This window comes from Pleurodeles waltl, chromosome 1_2 (assembly GCF_031143425.1).
Source record: "Pleurodeles waltl isolate 20211129_DDA chromosome 1_2, aPleWal1.hap1.20221129, whole genome shotgun sequence".
Taxonomy (NCBI): domain Eukaryota; kingdom Metazoa; phylum Chordata; class Amphibia; order Caudata; family Salamandridae; genus Pleurodeles; species Pleurodeles waltl.
Window position 1 is genome coordinate 1,332,482,263 of NC_090437.1, and position 15,468 is coordinate 1,332,497,730.

The following is a 15,468-nucleotide window of genomic DNA, read 5'->3' on the forward strand; positions in this document are numbered from 1 at the left end:
GGTACACATTCTGTGTGGCCTGTCCACTACACACTTTATGCAATATAGGTAAGTCACCCCTCTGGCAGGCCTTTCAGCCCTAAGGCAGGGTGCAATATACTGCATGTGTGGACATAGTTGCATGAGCAATATGTCCTAACTGTGTCCCTGCCAAACCTGGACATAGTGAGTGAACACTGCAGACATTTTGAATGCATGTGCTGGACACTGATCAGTATGGGTTTCACAGCTACATGATGGCCACTCTGAACCTTGTGTTGTTTGGTATCAAACAACTCATAATGATAAATCCAAACTGGCACTGGTATTGAATTTATTGCAAAATGTACCCAGGAGTCACCTTAGATGTGACCCTTGCAAAAGCTAAGTACCCTGTTATGGTTGCTGGCCAGTCACAACCAGCCTGACACCACCAGGCAGGATTCTGGAACACTGGGGTGAGACCCTGTGCTCTCTGGGTCCAGAGAAATAAGCACTTCAAAGGGCTTACTACCTTTGAAACTGGACCCCCAGCCCTGCTGCTGGGAGCAGATGGCTGCCCCAATTGCAAATCCCTACTTTTGGCTGGAGTAATGGCAGGAAAATGCACAAAGTGACAGGAGGAGTGGCCACCCCCAGCTTGCACAACCCCTACTGTGTTGCAGGCGAGGTGACCTCTCCATTTAATTTTCCTCCATCTTGCATGGGAAGGAATTAGCCTATCAGGGATATGGAAGTGACCTCTGCCCACAGGAAGTGGTGACACAGTGGGTATAGCCACCCTAAGGTAGATGACCCATTAGTCACTACTAGGTACTCCCCTTAATGTCCACTAAATGCAGTATTTAGTGGGCACCTCTAGACAGGCAGATCAGATTTCAAGCACACAAGAAGACCAGCAACAAAGAAGACCCAAGGCTTGAGAATTGCATTCCTGCTGCACAAAGAAAAAGGAGCCAAACCCTGCTTGCTGCACCCAGGACTCAGCATTCGCCAATGGGGAGTTGCTTGGACATTTGACAAACTCTAAAAATCCCCAGAGGGCCTCCACTCTTCTGAAAATCACTGAACATCTCCCTATAAAGTGAAGGCATCACTCTTTTGCAAAAAAGGCCCAACAACCAATTATGTCCAGTTCACTGACCAGCTGCTGACCAAGGAACCGGATGCTGCAGCCAGACCAAGTTTCACTCAATGGACCGGAAGGACAAACCCCACAAGTGTGCCAAGCTTGGTGGCACTGTGACCTCCAGTAGTCGAACCATGCCATAGTCAGGGGTACTGGACACCCAACATCTGACACCCAGAAAGAAAGCCCACTACAGACTCCAAAACGACCAGGAGGAAGTCCCATTTGAGGGACTTCATAAACCACCAGAACCACCCACCAGAGAGGCGATGCTGACCTGCATGTGACCCTCAAAGTGACCTACCTCCTGCTTCCAAGGGCCTCTTTGTGCACAGCTTTTGGCTCACCTATTTGCTCTGTACCCGGCCTCCCTGTGCCCTGCATCGGAGAACTAGATGTACTCTAAGGGTCCCCCACCCCTTGTGACCTCTATACTCCAAGAGGACCCACCGGACTCACCTCGAAGTCCACCTGTGCATTGCTTTTCCAAGTGGTCCCCTGCAGTGGGCCTGCACCAGCTCCGAGGACGTTTCAGAAGTGCTTCCCACCAAAACCAGGAACCGCCCAAACTTCCCCGGCTGGCCCACAAGACTTCTTGATGACTTCGACCTACAAGCAAAAGGAGGCATTGGTAAACTCGTTGCCTGATTTTATATGCATTTTTAAAGTTTTCTCCCATTGATTCCTATGGTGCCTAATTACGCAAAGAAACAAGACATTTTCTAAACTGAAAAAAATCTTGGTCTTAAAAAATGTATAAAAATCTGAAGTATTTTTGAAAATTGGTCTTGAGTTATTCCTTTGAGTGTGTGTCTTGCTTTATTGATACTATGAGTACAACAAATGCTTTGCACTTCTCCAAGACAAGCTTAACTGCTCAACCAAGCTAACATAGAAATTAGAGCATTAGGTGGTCTAGTTTTTACCTCTGTAAACTAACACGTGGTTGCCCGGACCCTCTGCACAGTGTACAATGCACACTACATAGCGAGCAGGCCTCCTGCAGTGGGGTGTGGGCCCTTCTCAAGCAATAGCCACAATAGTTGTCAGGATGACCCACAAAAGTCACAAAATTAACCTGTGTTTACCCCTCTAGTAGCTTGGCACAAAAGCAGTCAGGCTTAACTTAGAGGCAATGTGTAAAGTATTTATGCTGCACACAAACATTAATAAAGTGAAAACACAAGGAAACTTCCACAACAATCTAGAAAAAAAGAGTGAAATGTAATAAATTATTTGACACCAAAATGACAACGGTCCAATCAGTAGAGCTGGTGACATGCAGTTTCAAAGATTTAGTTAAGTATATCATCTAAAAGCAGAAAGGTTAAGTCACAGCCTTATGGTAAGTGAGACCGAGTTAAAGTTAAAAGTTCAGTCGGACCGCAACAGAGCCCGGGCCAGATACAGGGATGCTGAAAATGTTACCTTCTAAGGTCCAGCATGAAGAGCTCTCATTCACGGTGGAGGAGGCCATTAGGAGCAGGGAGTGTTGCAGATGGTCGTCGCTGTAGCATGAAGAGCAGGCTAGGCATCATGAATGGTAGTCGCTGTAGCATGAAGATCCTATCGAGCATCACGAACAGTTGTTGCTGGAGTTTTGTGCTGGCAAGTCAATGTGGGTTGTTGATGCAGTAGAGCGGAGTGCAAATCTCGCATGGCCAGTTGTTCCTAGTGGTCTCTGCAACGCAAAGAGTCAGGTTCACCAGAGCTTTATGTGTGCGGTCAGCACTGGCAGCAAGATCTTGACCTCTTCGCAATTGCGAAGAGACCGAAATTTCAGGATTTCTACTTTACTTCCAGGAGGAGCTCAACTGATGCCACAGCAAGTGCCCAGTACCTGGGAGGCACCTTTTTGGGACCAGGAACTATCTACAGCAGAGGCCAGTAGGACTCATGCAGGTCTAGTTGCAGGTCCAGTGTATGGCGAAGGCGCAAGTTATAGTTTCTTTAGGACGCAAGATTTAATTACTTGAAAGAACTCTAACTATAACTGCTGAATTGATATTGTTTTGTATGAGTAAATTCAGAACCTAACTACTGTTAGTGAGTGCATGAAGGTCTGAGTGGATCTGTGAGTGGGTGGATGAGTGTCTGAGTGGGTCTGTGTAGGAGGCTGGCCTGACTAATAGTGGGTACCAAGTGGTACTTACACCTTGTTCCAGGTCCAGTTATCCCTTTTTAGTAGATTAGAGATGTTCTAGCAGTTTAGGCTGATAGAGGTAGCTATAGCAGAGCAGCTTAGGCTGAACTAGGAGACATGCAAAGCTCCTACTATACCACTTATATCATATGGCACAATATCATAAGAAAACACAATACTCAGAGTTACTAAAAATAAAGGTACTTTATTTTAGTGACAATATGCGAAAAGTATCTCAGAGGATACCCTCACTTAGGAGGTGAGTAATATACACAAATTATATGCACACAAACCAAAAACAGGTAAGTAACAGTTAGAAAAGTGGTGCAAACAATGTAGGATCACAATAGAATGCAATAGGTAGAATTAGGCCTAGGGGCAACACAAACCATATACTCCAAAAGTGGAATACGAACCACAAATGGACCCCAGGCCTAGTGTAGGTTGTAGAGGGTTGCTGGGACTGTAAGAAAACAGTAAGGGTGTCCAAGATAACCCACCCCAAGACCCTGGAAAGTAGGAGTAAAGTTACCCTACTACCCCAGAAAGACAGAATAGTTGTGATAGGGGATTCTGCAAGAACCACAAGCACCAGCAAAACACTGAAGACAGATTCCTGGATCTGAGGGCCTGTAAAGGAAGGGGACCAAGTTCAAGAGTCACGAAAGTGTCCAGGGGGGGGGCAGGAGCCCACTAAACCCCGGATGAAGGTGCAAAAGGGCTGCCTCCGGGTGGAAGAAGCCAAAGATTCTGCAACAACGACAAGGGATAGGAACTTCTCCTTTGGATGGAAAATGTCCCACGGCATGCTGGAAGTTGCAGAAGTGTTTCCACGCAGAAATACTGCAAACAAGCCTTGCTAGCTGCAAGACTCGCGGTTGAGGTTTTTGGGTGCTGCTGGGGCCCAGGAAGGACCAGGATGTCGCCACTTGGAGGAGGAGACAGAGGGGGCGCTCAGCAACTCAGAGAGCCCCCACAGAAGCAGGCAGAACCCACAGAAGTACCAGAGCAGGCACTTAGAAGATCTGAGGACAGCAGTCGACTCAGAGCCACAAAGGAGGGTCCCACGATGTCAGATTTCAACTCAGCGAGTTTGGCAACGCAGGGCAGAGTGCTGGGGACCTAGGCTAGGCTGTGCACAAAAGAATCCTTGGAAAAGTGCACAGAAGCCGGAGCAGCTGCAGATCACACAGTACACAGGATTGTCATCTGACGTGGGGAGGCAAGGACTTACCTCCACCAAACTCGGACTGAAGGGCCACTGGACTGTGGGAAACACTTGGACCCAGCTCCTGTGTTCCAGGGACCACGCTTGTCAGGATGAGAGGGGACCCAGAGGACCGGTGATGCAGAGATTTGGTGCCTGTGTTAGCAGGGGGAAGACTCCGTCAACCCACGGGAGATTTCTTCTTGGCTTCCAGTGCAGGGTGAAGGCAGACAGCCCTCAGAGCATGCACCACCAGGAAACAGTCGAGAAAGCCGGCAGGATGAGGCGCTACAATGTTGCTGGTAGTCGTCTTGCTACTTTGTTGCGGTTTTGCAGGCGTCCTGGAGCAGTCAGCGGTCGATCCTTGGCAGAAGTCAAAGAGGGAAGTGCAGAGGAACTCTGGTGAGCTCTTGCATTTGTTATCTGAGGAATAGCCCAGAGGAGAGACCCTAAATAGCCAAAAAAGGGGGTTTGGCTACTAAGAAAGGAGGCTTGGCTACTGAAAGAGGTAAGCACCTATCAGGAGGGGTCTCTGACATCATCTGCTGGCACTGGCCACTCAGAGCAGTCCATTGTGCCCAAACACCTCTGAATCCAAAATGGCAGAGGCCTGGGGCACACTCTCGGAGCTCTGGGCATCTCCCCTGTGAGGTACTGGTCAGGGGAGAGGTCACTCCCCTTTCCTTTGTCCAGTTTCGCGCCAGAACAGGGCTGGGGGATCCCTGAACCGGTGTAGACTGGCTTATGCAGAGATGGACACCATCTGTGCCCATCAAAGTATTTCCAGAGGCTGGGGGAGGCTACTCCTCCCCAGCCCTTCACATCTATTTCCAAAGGGAGAGGGTGTAACACCCTCTCTCAGAGGAAATCCTTTGTTCTGCCTTCCTGAGACTGGGCTGCCCATACACCAGGGGGGCAGAAACCTGTCTGAGGGGTTGGCAGCAGCAGCGGCTGCAGTGGAAACCCCAGAAAGGCAGTTTGGCAGTACCCGGGTTCTGTGCTAGAGACCCGGGGGATCATAGAATTGTCCCCCAATACCAGAATGGTATTGGGGTGACAATTCCATGATCTTAGACATGTTACATGGCCATGTTCAGAGTTACCATTGCGACGCTACACATAGGTAGTGACCTATGTGTAGTGCACGTGTGTAATGGTGTCCCCGCACTCACAAAGTTCGGGGAATTTGCCCTGAACAATGTGGGGGCACCTTGGCTAGTGCCAGGGTGCCCACACACTAAGTAACTTGGCACCTAACCCTCACCAAGTGAGGGTTAGACATATAGGTGACTTATAAGTTACTTATGTGCAGTGATAAATGGCTGTGAAATGATGTGGATGTTATTTCACTCGGGCTGCAGTGGCAATCCTGTGTAAGAATTGTCTGAGCTCCCTATGGGTGGCAAAGAAAATGCTGCAGCCCATAGGGATCTCCTGGAACCCCAATACCCTGGGTACCTAAGTACCATATACAAGGGAATTATAAGGGTGTTCCAGTGTGCCAATGAGAATTGGTAAAATTAGTCGCTAGCCTGCAGTGACAATTTTAGAAAGCAGAGAGAGCATAAACACTGAGGTTCTGGTTAGCAGAGCCTTAGTGATACAGTTAGGCACCACACAGGGAACACATACAGGGCATACATTATGAGCAATGGGGACCTGTCTGGCAGGATCCCAGTGACCCATGGGCAAAAACAAACATACATACAGTGAAAATGGGGGTAACATGCCAGGCAAGATGGTACTTTCCTACAGTATGTGAGTGGGTGCATGAGTGTCTGAGTGGGTCTGTGAATGGGTGTGAAAGTGTCTGAGTTGGTGTGTGAGTGGGAGAATTGATTGAGAGAAAGACAGAGGGAGCGAGATAGAGTTTTTTTGTCTTAGATGTCTGATATACTTTGAATGATTTATTTGTTTACAGTATAAAATAAAAAATGTATTTTTTCTAAATATAATAATTTTAAAAAAATTGAAATGAGTCCAGCTGGACTTGAACCCCCAAAGCTCATTCTGAAGGTCTGCGACCTTCACAGTGAGCTACGGGTTTTTAAAGTTTTTTTTTGTTTTTTAGTTTGTTTAACAATTTTTTTTCAAAATAAAACGCCCTTTACGGGCTACCTGGCACTGCGGGGGACCCTTTAAGGCCTCCCTCACAGTGCCATTGCTTCAGGAAGCAGGGAGCTGCTTTGACAGCAGCCCCCTCTTGCTAAGCATTTCATCTCTGTCCCTGCACGTGTGCAGGGGCCAGAGATGAAAGCTTCGGATTTTGAGCAGGGGCCAGAGATGAAAGCTTTGGATTTTGACAGCGGGACCTGCTTTACAGGTCCCGGTGCTAAGGGGTCAGGGTGTCTCTAGTTCTAGTCAGACATTTTAGATCCACAGGCAGGCAAGCCAAAGGTATCTCTAGCGGGGGAGGAGTATAATGTGGTAATGTACTGTTAGTTAATTTCTGTATTTTTGAAATGTATATTTTGAATTTTAGTAAGAATATGTTTCCATCGGCGTGAGCTATCAAGCAGCGGCTGCTATCTGGAGTATAACTGGCTTTCCTTCCGTTCTTAGGGATGTTTGCATGAACCATGTTAATGAAAGCTACCATAGAAAGATCTGCTTGGTGGGGACCGGCAGGTGGTCAGTGGCTGCAGATGGGTGGGCAGTGGCCCTCATTCTGTGGGAGCCAAAAGCCAGTATCACGCTGGACAGCGGATCATTGGCCATCAGAAGGCCATGCATGCCAACAGACCCAATTCAAGCGGGAGACACCTGATTTTTTAGCTAAAAGTGCCCTTCATGTGTCTGTCTCTCTCCTGAAGTTGCCTCTCCTTCAATAAAAATGAATGGGGGAAATCCATTCTCCTGATTACATTTTTTTTCAAATCTCCCGCTTTGCTCTTATAAAATGTTAGCATCTGGGGAAGGCACCAGAATGAGTGATATTAATAAGAAAACCATTGTGCATGAGTAAACTGTGTAATGCTGCTGTGTAATTCTATTGAGGTTCTTCACACAGAGCCCGGCGGTGTCGTGTTTGAGACGTGGACCCTAAAGACATCTCCAGGCTGGTCCATGACCACAGCAGTGAACATCACCGGGTGGAGGGGGCAGTCGGCCGTGCTACCCTGCAGCTTCACCTACCCAGGCCCGGCCCACCGGGGGGCAATAAAGGTCATCTGGAAGAATCCCACAACTATTTTTGAGTGCCAAGTCCAGAACAGTACCAGCGGGGTGCCCCAGTGGGACTCATGTATCACCGGAGACGCCCGGTACCGGCTGGTGGGGGACCCCCGCCACAACGAGCTCTCCCTGGAGGTCAGAAGTCTACAGTTCACCCAGATGGGGATGTACCGTTGTCGTGTGGAGCTGGTAGGCTGGTCTGGTGCTAACTGGGAATCGGAACTTAGTACCGAGCTCTTTGTGTACGGTGAGTACTCACGTTCATGCTGTCTTTGTCACTGGTGTCTGTCTCTTAGCTGGGGGGCGTTTGTGGTGTTCCACCCCCCTATTAAATGTATTTTCTGATAATTAATTGGTTACAGCTGCTTTCAGGCGAGTATAGTAAGGCGCCTGTCGGATTTCACCAGGATTTTTTACACACACAGAAAAAACTGCACACACTCTCTCCCTCTCTGTTTTAAAAGTCCTCAAAAATGTTGGTTGTTTTACAAAATATTGTGTTTTTTTTCTCAGTACTCCTACCAATCGGCATTCCTCTCTTTTTATTCTGCCCATTAAGACCCTCTCAAGCGCCCTGCCCCCATATAATGTTTTTTAGCGTTACGTGCTGGCGTGATTGTTGGAAAATCCGAAGCTTAACCTCCCCTCAATTTAACTGAGCAAGCCAGGCCCTGCTTTTAACACCGATCCCTCAGGGATGACCTAGAACGGAAACCCTAGTAGAGCAGCCCACCAGTCTCTAGTTTGTAAAAAAACACGGCTGTCCCTGGGAGACCTGTCGTAGTAAGAGGACAATGTGCGTGATTTAGATATTGGTGGACGGGTTACTCTGTCACAACGGTGATGGATATCCCATCTGCCGAAATCAAAGATCCCATTGGAAAAAAGTCTCTAACTTTTAAAAATATTACACAATGGACTGTGGGAGGGCAGCCCGCGTATTCCTGTTCTGCTGAGGGCATTAGCTATACACCCCCTTGTCCCAGCCAGGGGCACTCATCATAGTTTACTACACTCAGTCACACCAGGACACAGTGCTTAGCATTTCTGGTATCAATGAATACAGGAAGTCAAACCCACTCATGATTCGCAGTTGATCGATAAAAGGGGATCTGGCATTGAGGCCAGAGCTGCTGATTTACGAACAAGGGAACCAGACTTGGGTCCCGGTGTTGGCTCAACACCATGTGATTCTGGGCACATCACGTAATCTCCCTGAGCCTTTAAAAGAAAAGAAAATGTGTCTGACCAGGGAGTTCAGTGGCTGCGTATTCCATCCGCAGAAGTGTCTCGTGAACTGGAAAACCTTTCTCTAAGTCAATGTTTCTGCCCCAAAACTTCAGAGACTTCCCTGGGTGTTAGAACAGAAATCTGCTAGAAACCCCACAGGTGCTCCTGAAAAGTACTTGGAGATGCTCTTAAAATCAAGCCTGTAGGTGCCGTGTTTTAAACCTAAGAGTTTAGCAGGATTATATGTGGTATGAGAGTCTTACCTAGTGGCTGGTAGGCCCAACAGAAACCCAGACCCAGCCAGTAGGCGCTAGGAGGAAAAGGTTACTTCCTCATCCATGTACAGATCTGGCCAGACATTCACAGAGGTAGTGAGTCCACTGATCATTACTGAGGCACAGCTCACGGTGACAATCTTTTGGCCTCCCAAGCACCGGACTAAAAGGACTAGGCATTGCGAACACCAGGTATAAGGTCTGAGTTCTCCCGTTCTAGAAAAGGAAAAACAAGCATTGGCATAGCCAACGGGTCTTGCTTTTGGGACCTTATGAGTAATTAGCCTTGCAGCACATTATACTGGGCGCTGCGTCATCGACTGTTGCCTCACGTGCCACTGGTGAACGGCCACACACACGCAAGGGTGGACTTCCGTGCTATTTGATGAAAATATGATCAAGTCTCTAAAAAATTCAAAAAAAAGTTTATTTGTTTAAGAAAGAAGCTTTGGCACAAGTAGGCACATCATAGCACTGCATTGAGAAGTACTTATTAAAGTTTGTTTTTGTACAACTGGTCGCCTGAACTTATACATGTGGAAGTGCTTTCATAACGATAATGAAGGAAAAAAGAGTTTTAGTAAAATACGATTTAGCAGCGGCACGTTAATCGTGACACATTACATTCCCAAACCCCTAAAGCATTAAAAACTAAACAATCACATTGATTAAGTTCTTTTAGAAATAAACAGCGAATAAAATGCCCTCAATTTAAAAAGCACAAAAAAGCCTCCTTTCGCTGGCTGTGTGAAAAGCCCCCTCCTCACTGCAATCACTCAATGAATATTGTATACATTAGAGGGACAGTGTCCAACCCAGGTCCGGATCCATACAGCACCCCTCCAGGCAGCGACTATGTGAAACAGAACCGCCTTTAACTCAGGAGGACCTTCCCCTAATCTGGCGGGGTCACAGCCCCCGTGGATGTACCGTGGACACCCCTGTGTGGCACTAGATGGCTGCGTGCTGTGCGCGTCCCTTCCCCCTTGAAAAGGCGCCCATCTGCAGTGCCTAGAGCTCAAAAGCACACACACACACCTTCCTCGTTCATAAACATGCCCCCCCGCCCCTCCCACAACTCATCCTCATTATGTTCATTTTCTGGGGGTCGGAAACACTTAACACGCGGCCTACCCCTTTCCACACGTGTCAAAAGCAGATCATATATAAACAGGTTCCAGGGCCATGCCTCCGGCCTCGGGGGTGCCTGCCAGGAGAGTCCCAGAGGCAACAGAGACCACAAACACAGAAATGTGCCCAGCCCAAGCCAGCCATCAGTGCGCTTAGAGGTCGCAGCTGCGACCCCTGGCCTGCCCTTTGCGACCCCTGCCTCAGAGGTGGGAAACTCAGTGCCAGGAAGACAGGGGCAGCTCGTCCTTATGGCCGCCAGTTGGGCTCCGCTCTCTTTGTTTTCTCCCAGTTTTTTTATCACAGTAATAGTGAACAGTTAACAATGTTCACAATTAGTGTAATAAAAATTGAGCAGAATTAGCCGGAATATGCTCTTCCATGGCACCTGAGGTAAGAAAAAGTGCTTTTAAGTGGATGTTGTGTGCTTGCGGCTGAGTGTGTGTCTATGTGAGAGAGAGTGTGAATCTGTGTGTATGTGTAAGTATGTGTGTATGAGTGAAAGGGGAGGTCAAAGGTTTAGGATTTGATTGCCTTTTGTAGCAAGGTCAAGAACTTGAGGTGCTGCGGTGCTCGGTTCACCAATGGTTCACAATTCAGATACAATGGGAGAACATCATGGGGCACACCAAGGGTTGACAATTCAGATACAATGGAACAGCATCATGGGATACACCGATGATTCACGATTCAGAAACAGTGAGAGAACATAATGGGATACACCAATGGTTGACAATTCAGATACGAATGGACAACATCATGGGATGCACACAATCGAGCATAGAGCTTGTATCTAACGCAGCAATGGACTGAAGTGGGAACTACTAACCACCAAACTAAGCAATAATTTTGCACAGCCGGTCCATTACCCGGTGATTCATAGCCCATTCAGCAACAATACACTTGCCGCAGGTCCACACAGTCGCAATTCGAGGCGCAAAAAGGAAAATGCATCCCACCATAAGGCACCTTTGCAGCAGGCCGGGGAATCTAGACCTGCTCGAAGCCCTAAACCATAGGAACCACAGTGAAGACCTATGGCCAAGCTATACTCAGATGCAAAGAGTAACAACTGTGCGCGCTTCTGGCAAACAATATGCAATCTTACACGCCCCTCACACGGCGGTACTACATCACACATACCAGGAAATGTCTGGGCACAACATCTCGGAGTCCACTTCAACTGCCAGTACTCAATCCAGGCACCAGCCAGTAGGCCTGCACCAAGCAATATTTACTGAATCTGCCACGATAAAGGATCTGATAGCCAAGGGTCGGAGAGAAGGTGCTCTGGGCCCCAACAGACTTCCCCCCGCAGTCTTCAAGCACAACAGGTCTTTCTGGGGAACGATATTAGAACCTCTCTACCTGGAAATAGGCCACACAGGCATAATCCCACAACCCTGGAAAGGATCCATAATTTCACCCATCTTCAAAAAGGGGGACAGATCAATCCCAAACAACTATCGGCTTATAGCACTAGTAGATAACGGAGCGAAATACTTCATATGCCTCCTGTTGGAGCATCTGTCCGCTTGGATTGCTAAAAAGGGAATAATCCCCAAGCTCCAAATAGGGTTCTCTAAACTAACCGTCACGCTAACGAATATTCTGGCCATTGGACTCCTTATTGGCAATGCAAAGACACAGAAACAGCAGCTCCACTTATGCTTTGTCGACTTTAAGGCTGCATTTGACCACGTGGAGAGGAACCTGCTGTGGAAGAAGCGCTCAAACTGGGGAGTTCCACATCCGCTTCTACACCTGATAATCGCCCTTCATACAGATACATGGGCCCATATAATACTGGGAACGGGCCCTCACCTCTCGAGGAGGATACAAACTACCAAAGGTCCTAAACAGGGCTGAGTTCTGGCCCCTACACTTTTTAATCTATACTTAGCAGACCTGGTGGGTTCACTTGCTCTTACAAACCTGCGCGCCCCAAAAATTGGAGACCTGGAACTACCATGCCTAATGTATGTGGATGATCTTGTGTTGATTAGACATACAAAAATAGAGCTTCAGAGACTAATAAATGCCACGCAGCAATACTCGGCTGCCAGCTCCCTGACCACGAACTTTGAAAAAACACAGACATTGTCAATCAGAGCCACGGTCCCCTCTAGCAAATGGTTCAGGGGCAAGACACAGCTTTTGCAAACAGAAGAGTACAAATACCTCGGCGTCACCAGTTACAAATCAAGGAATTTTGGGCATCAAAGAGGGTGTATCATGGGAAAAGGCTTAGCCATAGCACTATCCTTAAAAAGACTAAACGCAGACTTGAATGGTCCCTCATTCATCCCCCACTTACTGGTACTAAAAGCCAAACTCTTGCCCACGTTAACATATGGCAGTGAAGTACAAAGAGGCAGAGATTCAGAAATCCTAAATTATACAGTGAGCAGAGATTTAGAAATCCTAAATTATACAGTGTGCAAAGCCTATCAGATCATCTTTAACCTTCTTAAATTTACCTCTCCTGCTCAACTCAGATTGGAGTGCGGCCTACTGGATCAGTCCCTGGCTAGGGGAGGTGCATGTGTAAACTTCTGGATCAAAGCCCGTAATGTCACCCCAGACTCTCTCAATTACCACCTATGGCAGGAGCTTGAACGTAAGAACATCTCCTCATCCAGAGTTTACGTAGAGGACTCAAATAGGATGACTGAGATTACCGATCTCTGGAGGACCACAATCTTGCACAGTGCTTTCAAAAAAAGCTGTCTGGAAATCAATCCGACTTCAATCCCTGCTGGAGGACAAAGCAGCTTTTTCACGGAGATCTCACGCATGGATGACTCTGAATACTTACACAACTCTGGTCCCTCAAGCATATCTCATCCAGAGCTTCTCGAGGCAAACAGAAGAGCAATTTTTAAAGTATTGACTAGGGCTTTTACCTTGTGCTCTAAACGCAGCCCCTTCGCTGAAAAACGCGACAAATGCAGCCTGTTGTTTATGTGGAGAAGGCACAGAAGATCTCCCACACGTCCTCTGTTCATGTGATCATCTTGTGTCGGAAAGAAAAACTTTTCTGAACAACAAGTTCAATGAAAGAGGACTGCATACAAGAAGGCAAGCCATGGTAGTGTGTTTTGCACCTGGGGACCTGCAACTGAACTGCTCCCTAGTGAAATTTCTATCCCAGGTAACACAGAAACAGTGCCTAACACAGCAAACCATAGACTCTACGCTCCATTTTTCTCCAATCCTTAATATGGACCCTTAGGTACAAGACCTCTGCTATCGTGACAAACTGGGCACTTCATATTTGCCTAAGCAACCAACCAGTGGAAACATTATGAGACAAAAACGACTTAAATTTTAACAATTTTAACATTTAACATGTGTCCATTTGTGCTAACTGTTTTATGTAACGGCTGTGCTAAATGTTTTATGCAATGGTTTTAAGTAACTATGCAAATAAAGTATCTATCTATCTATCTAACATCATGGGATACACCAATGGTTGACAATTCAGATACAATGGGACAACATCATGGGGTACATCATGGGGTACATCAATAGTTCACTGGGGACTCAGGCTTTATTATAAAGAGTATTGTGCAAACTGATTAGTGCTGCAGCTGATGCCAGAGAAACCTTACCAATGAACACAATTATACTGCCTAAAAAGCAGACGGTGTGTTAGAAATGGGGTCTCTAGTTGGCAGAGGTGTACACCCTTGTCCAAGTAGGGCCCACAGTCCTTGTCAGGGTAAGTCACAACACAATCCAAATTATCCTGTGCCCACCCTCTGGTAGCTTGGTACTGAGCAATCAGGCTTAACTTAGAAGGCAATGTGTAAAGTATTTGTACAGAACTTATACTATAACACAGTGAAAACGCCACAAAAAGACACCACAGAGGTTTCGAAAAATAGAGAATATTTATCTGAATAGAATACTGTTGAAACAATGAAAATCCAGTGTACACAAGCAAAATTCAGAATTTAAAGAAATTAAATTAAACTAAAGTGCCTAGAAACACAATAGCTCCAAATGGGGCTATCACTGCGTCATTGACGGAGTCGGTCCCAATAATCCCGACACCACCGGTGCTGGTCACGGAGTCACACAGACCCAGAGGTACAATATTGAAACAGAAGAACAAGGATGTCGCACGGATTCGGAAAGGGGCGTTGTAGGAGGCTGGACTGGCTTGTAGTGAGTACCAAGGGGTACTTGCACCTTGCACCAGGCCCAGTTATCCCTTATTAGTGTATAGGGTGTCTAGCAGCTTAGGCTGATAGATAATGGTAGCTTAGCAGAGCAGCTTAGGCTGAACTAGGAGACGTGTGAAGCTACTACAGTACCACTTAGTGTCATATGCACAATATCATAAGAAAACACAATACACAGTTATACTAAAAATAAAGGTACTTTATTTTTATGACAATATGCCAAAGTATCTTAGAGTGTACCCTCAGTGAGAGGATAGGAAATATACACAAGATATATATACACAATAGCAAAAATATGCAGTATAGTCTTAGAAAACAGTGCAAACAATGTATAGTTACAATAGGATGCAATGGGGAAACATAGGGATAGGGGCAATACAAACCATATACTCCAAAAGTGGGATGCGAACCACGAATGGACCCCAAACCTATGTGACCTTGTAGAGGGTCGCTGGGACTATTAGAAAATAGTGAGAGTTAGAAAAATAACCCTCCCCAAGACCCTGAAAAGTGAGTGCAAAGTGCACTAAAGTTCCCCTAAGGACAAAGAAGTCGTGTTAGAGGAATAATGCAGGAAAGACACAAACCAACAATGCAACAACTGTGGATTTCCAATCTAGGGTACCTGTGGAACAAGGGGACCAAGTCCAAAAGTCACAAGCAAGTCGGAGATGGGCAAATGCCCAGGAAATGCCAGCTGTGGGTGCAAAGAAGCTTCTACTGGACAGAAGAAGCTGAGGTTTCTGCAAGAACGAAAAGGGCTATAGACTTCCCCTTTGGTGGACGGATCCCTCTCGCCGTGGAGAGTTGTGCAGAAGTGTTTTCCTGCTGAGAGAACGCCAACAAGCCTTGCTAGCTGCAAATCGTGCGGTTAGCGTTTTTGGACGCTGCTGTGGCCCTGGAGGGACCAGGAGGTCGCAAATTGGACCAGGAGAGAGAGGGGACGTCGAGCAAGACAAGGAGCCTCTCAGCAGCAGGTAGCACCCAGAGAAGTGCCAGAAACAGGCACTACG

At 47.0% G+C, this 15,468-nt stretch overlaps 1 protein-coding gene across 4 annotated transcripts in view; it reads left to right on the forward strand.

Moving 5' to 3' along the window:
- Positions 1-15,468, forward strand: part of LOC138251655 (sialic acid-binding Ig-like lectin 13) — a 224,115-nt gene that overhangs the window by 116,211 nt on the left and 92,436 nt on the right. For all 4 annotated transcript variants that reach the window (XM_069205666.1, XM_069205667.1, XM_069205669.1 and 1 more), the window contains exon 3: positions 7,469-7,879. In XM_069205666.1, the coding sequence (XP_069061767.1) occupies positions 7,469-7,879 (411 nt within the window). The remainder of the gene's footprint in view (positions 1-7,468; positions 7,880-15,468) is intronic.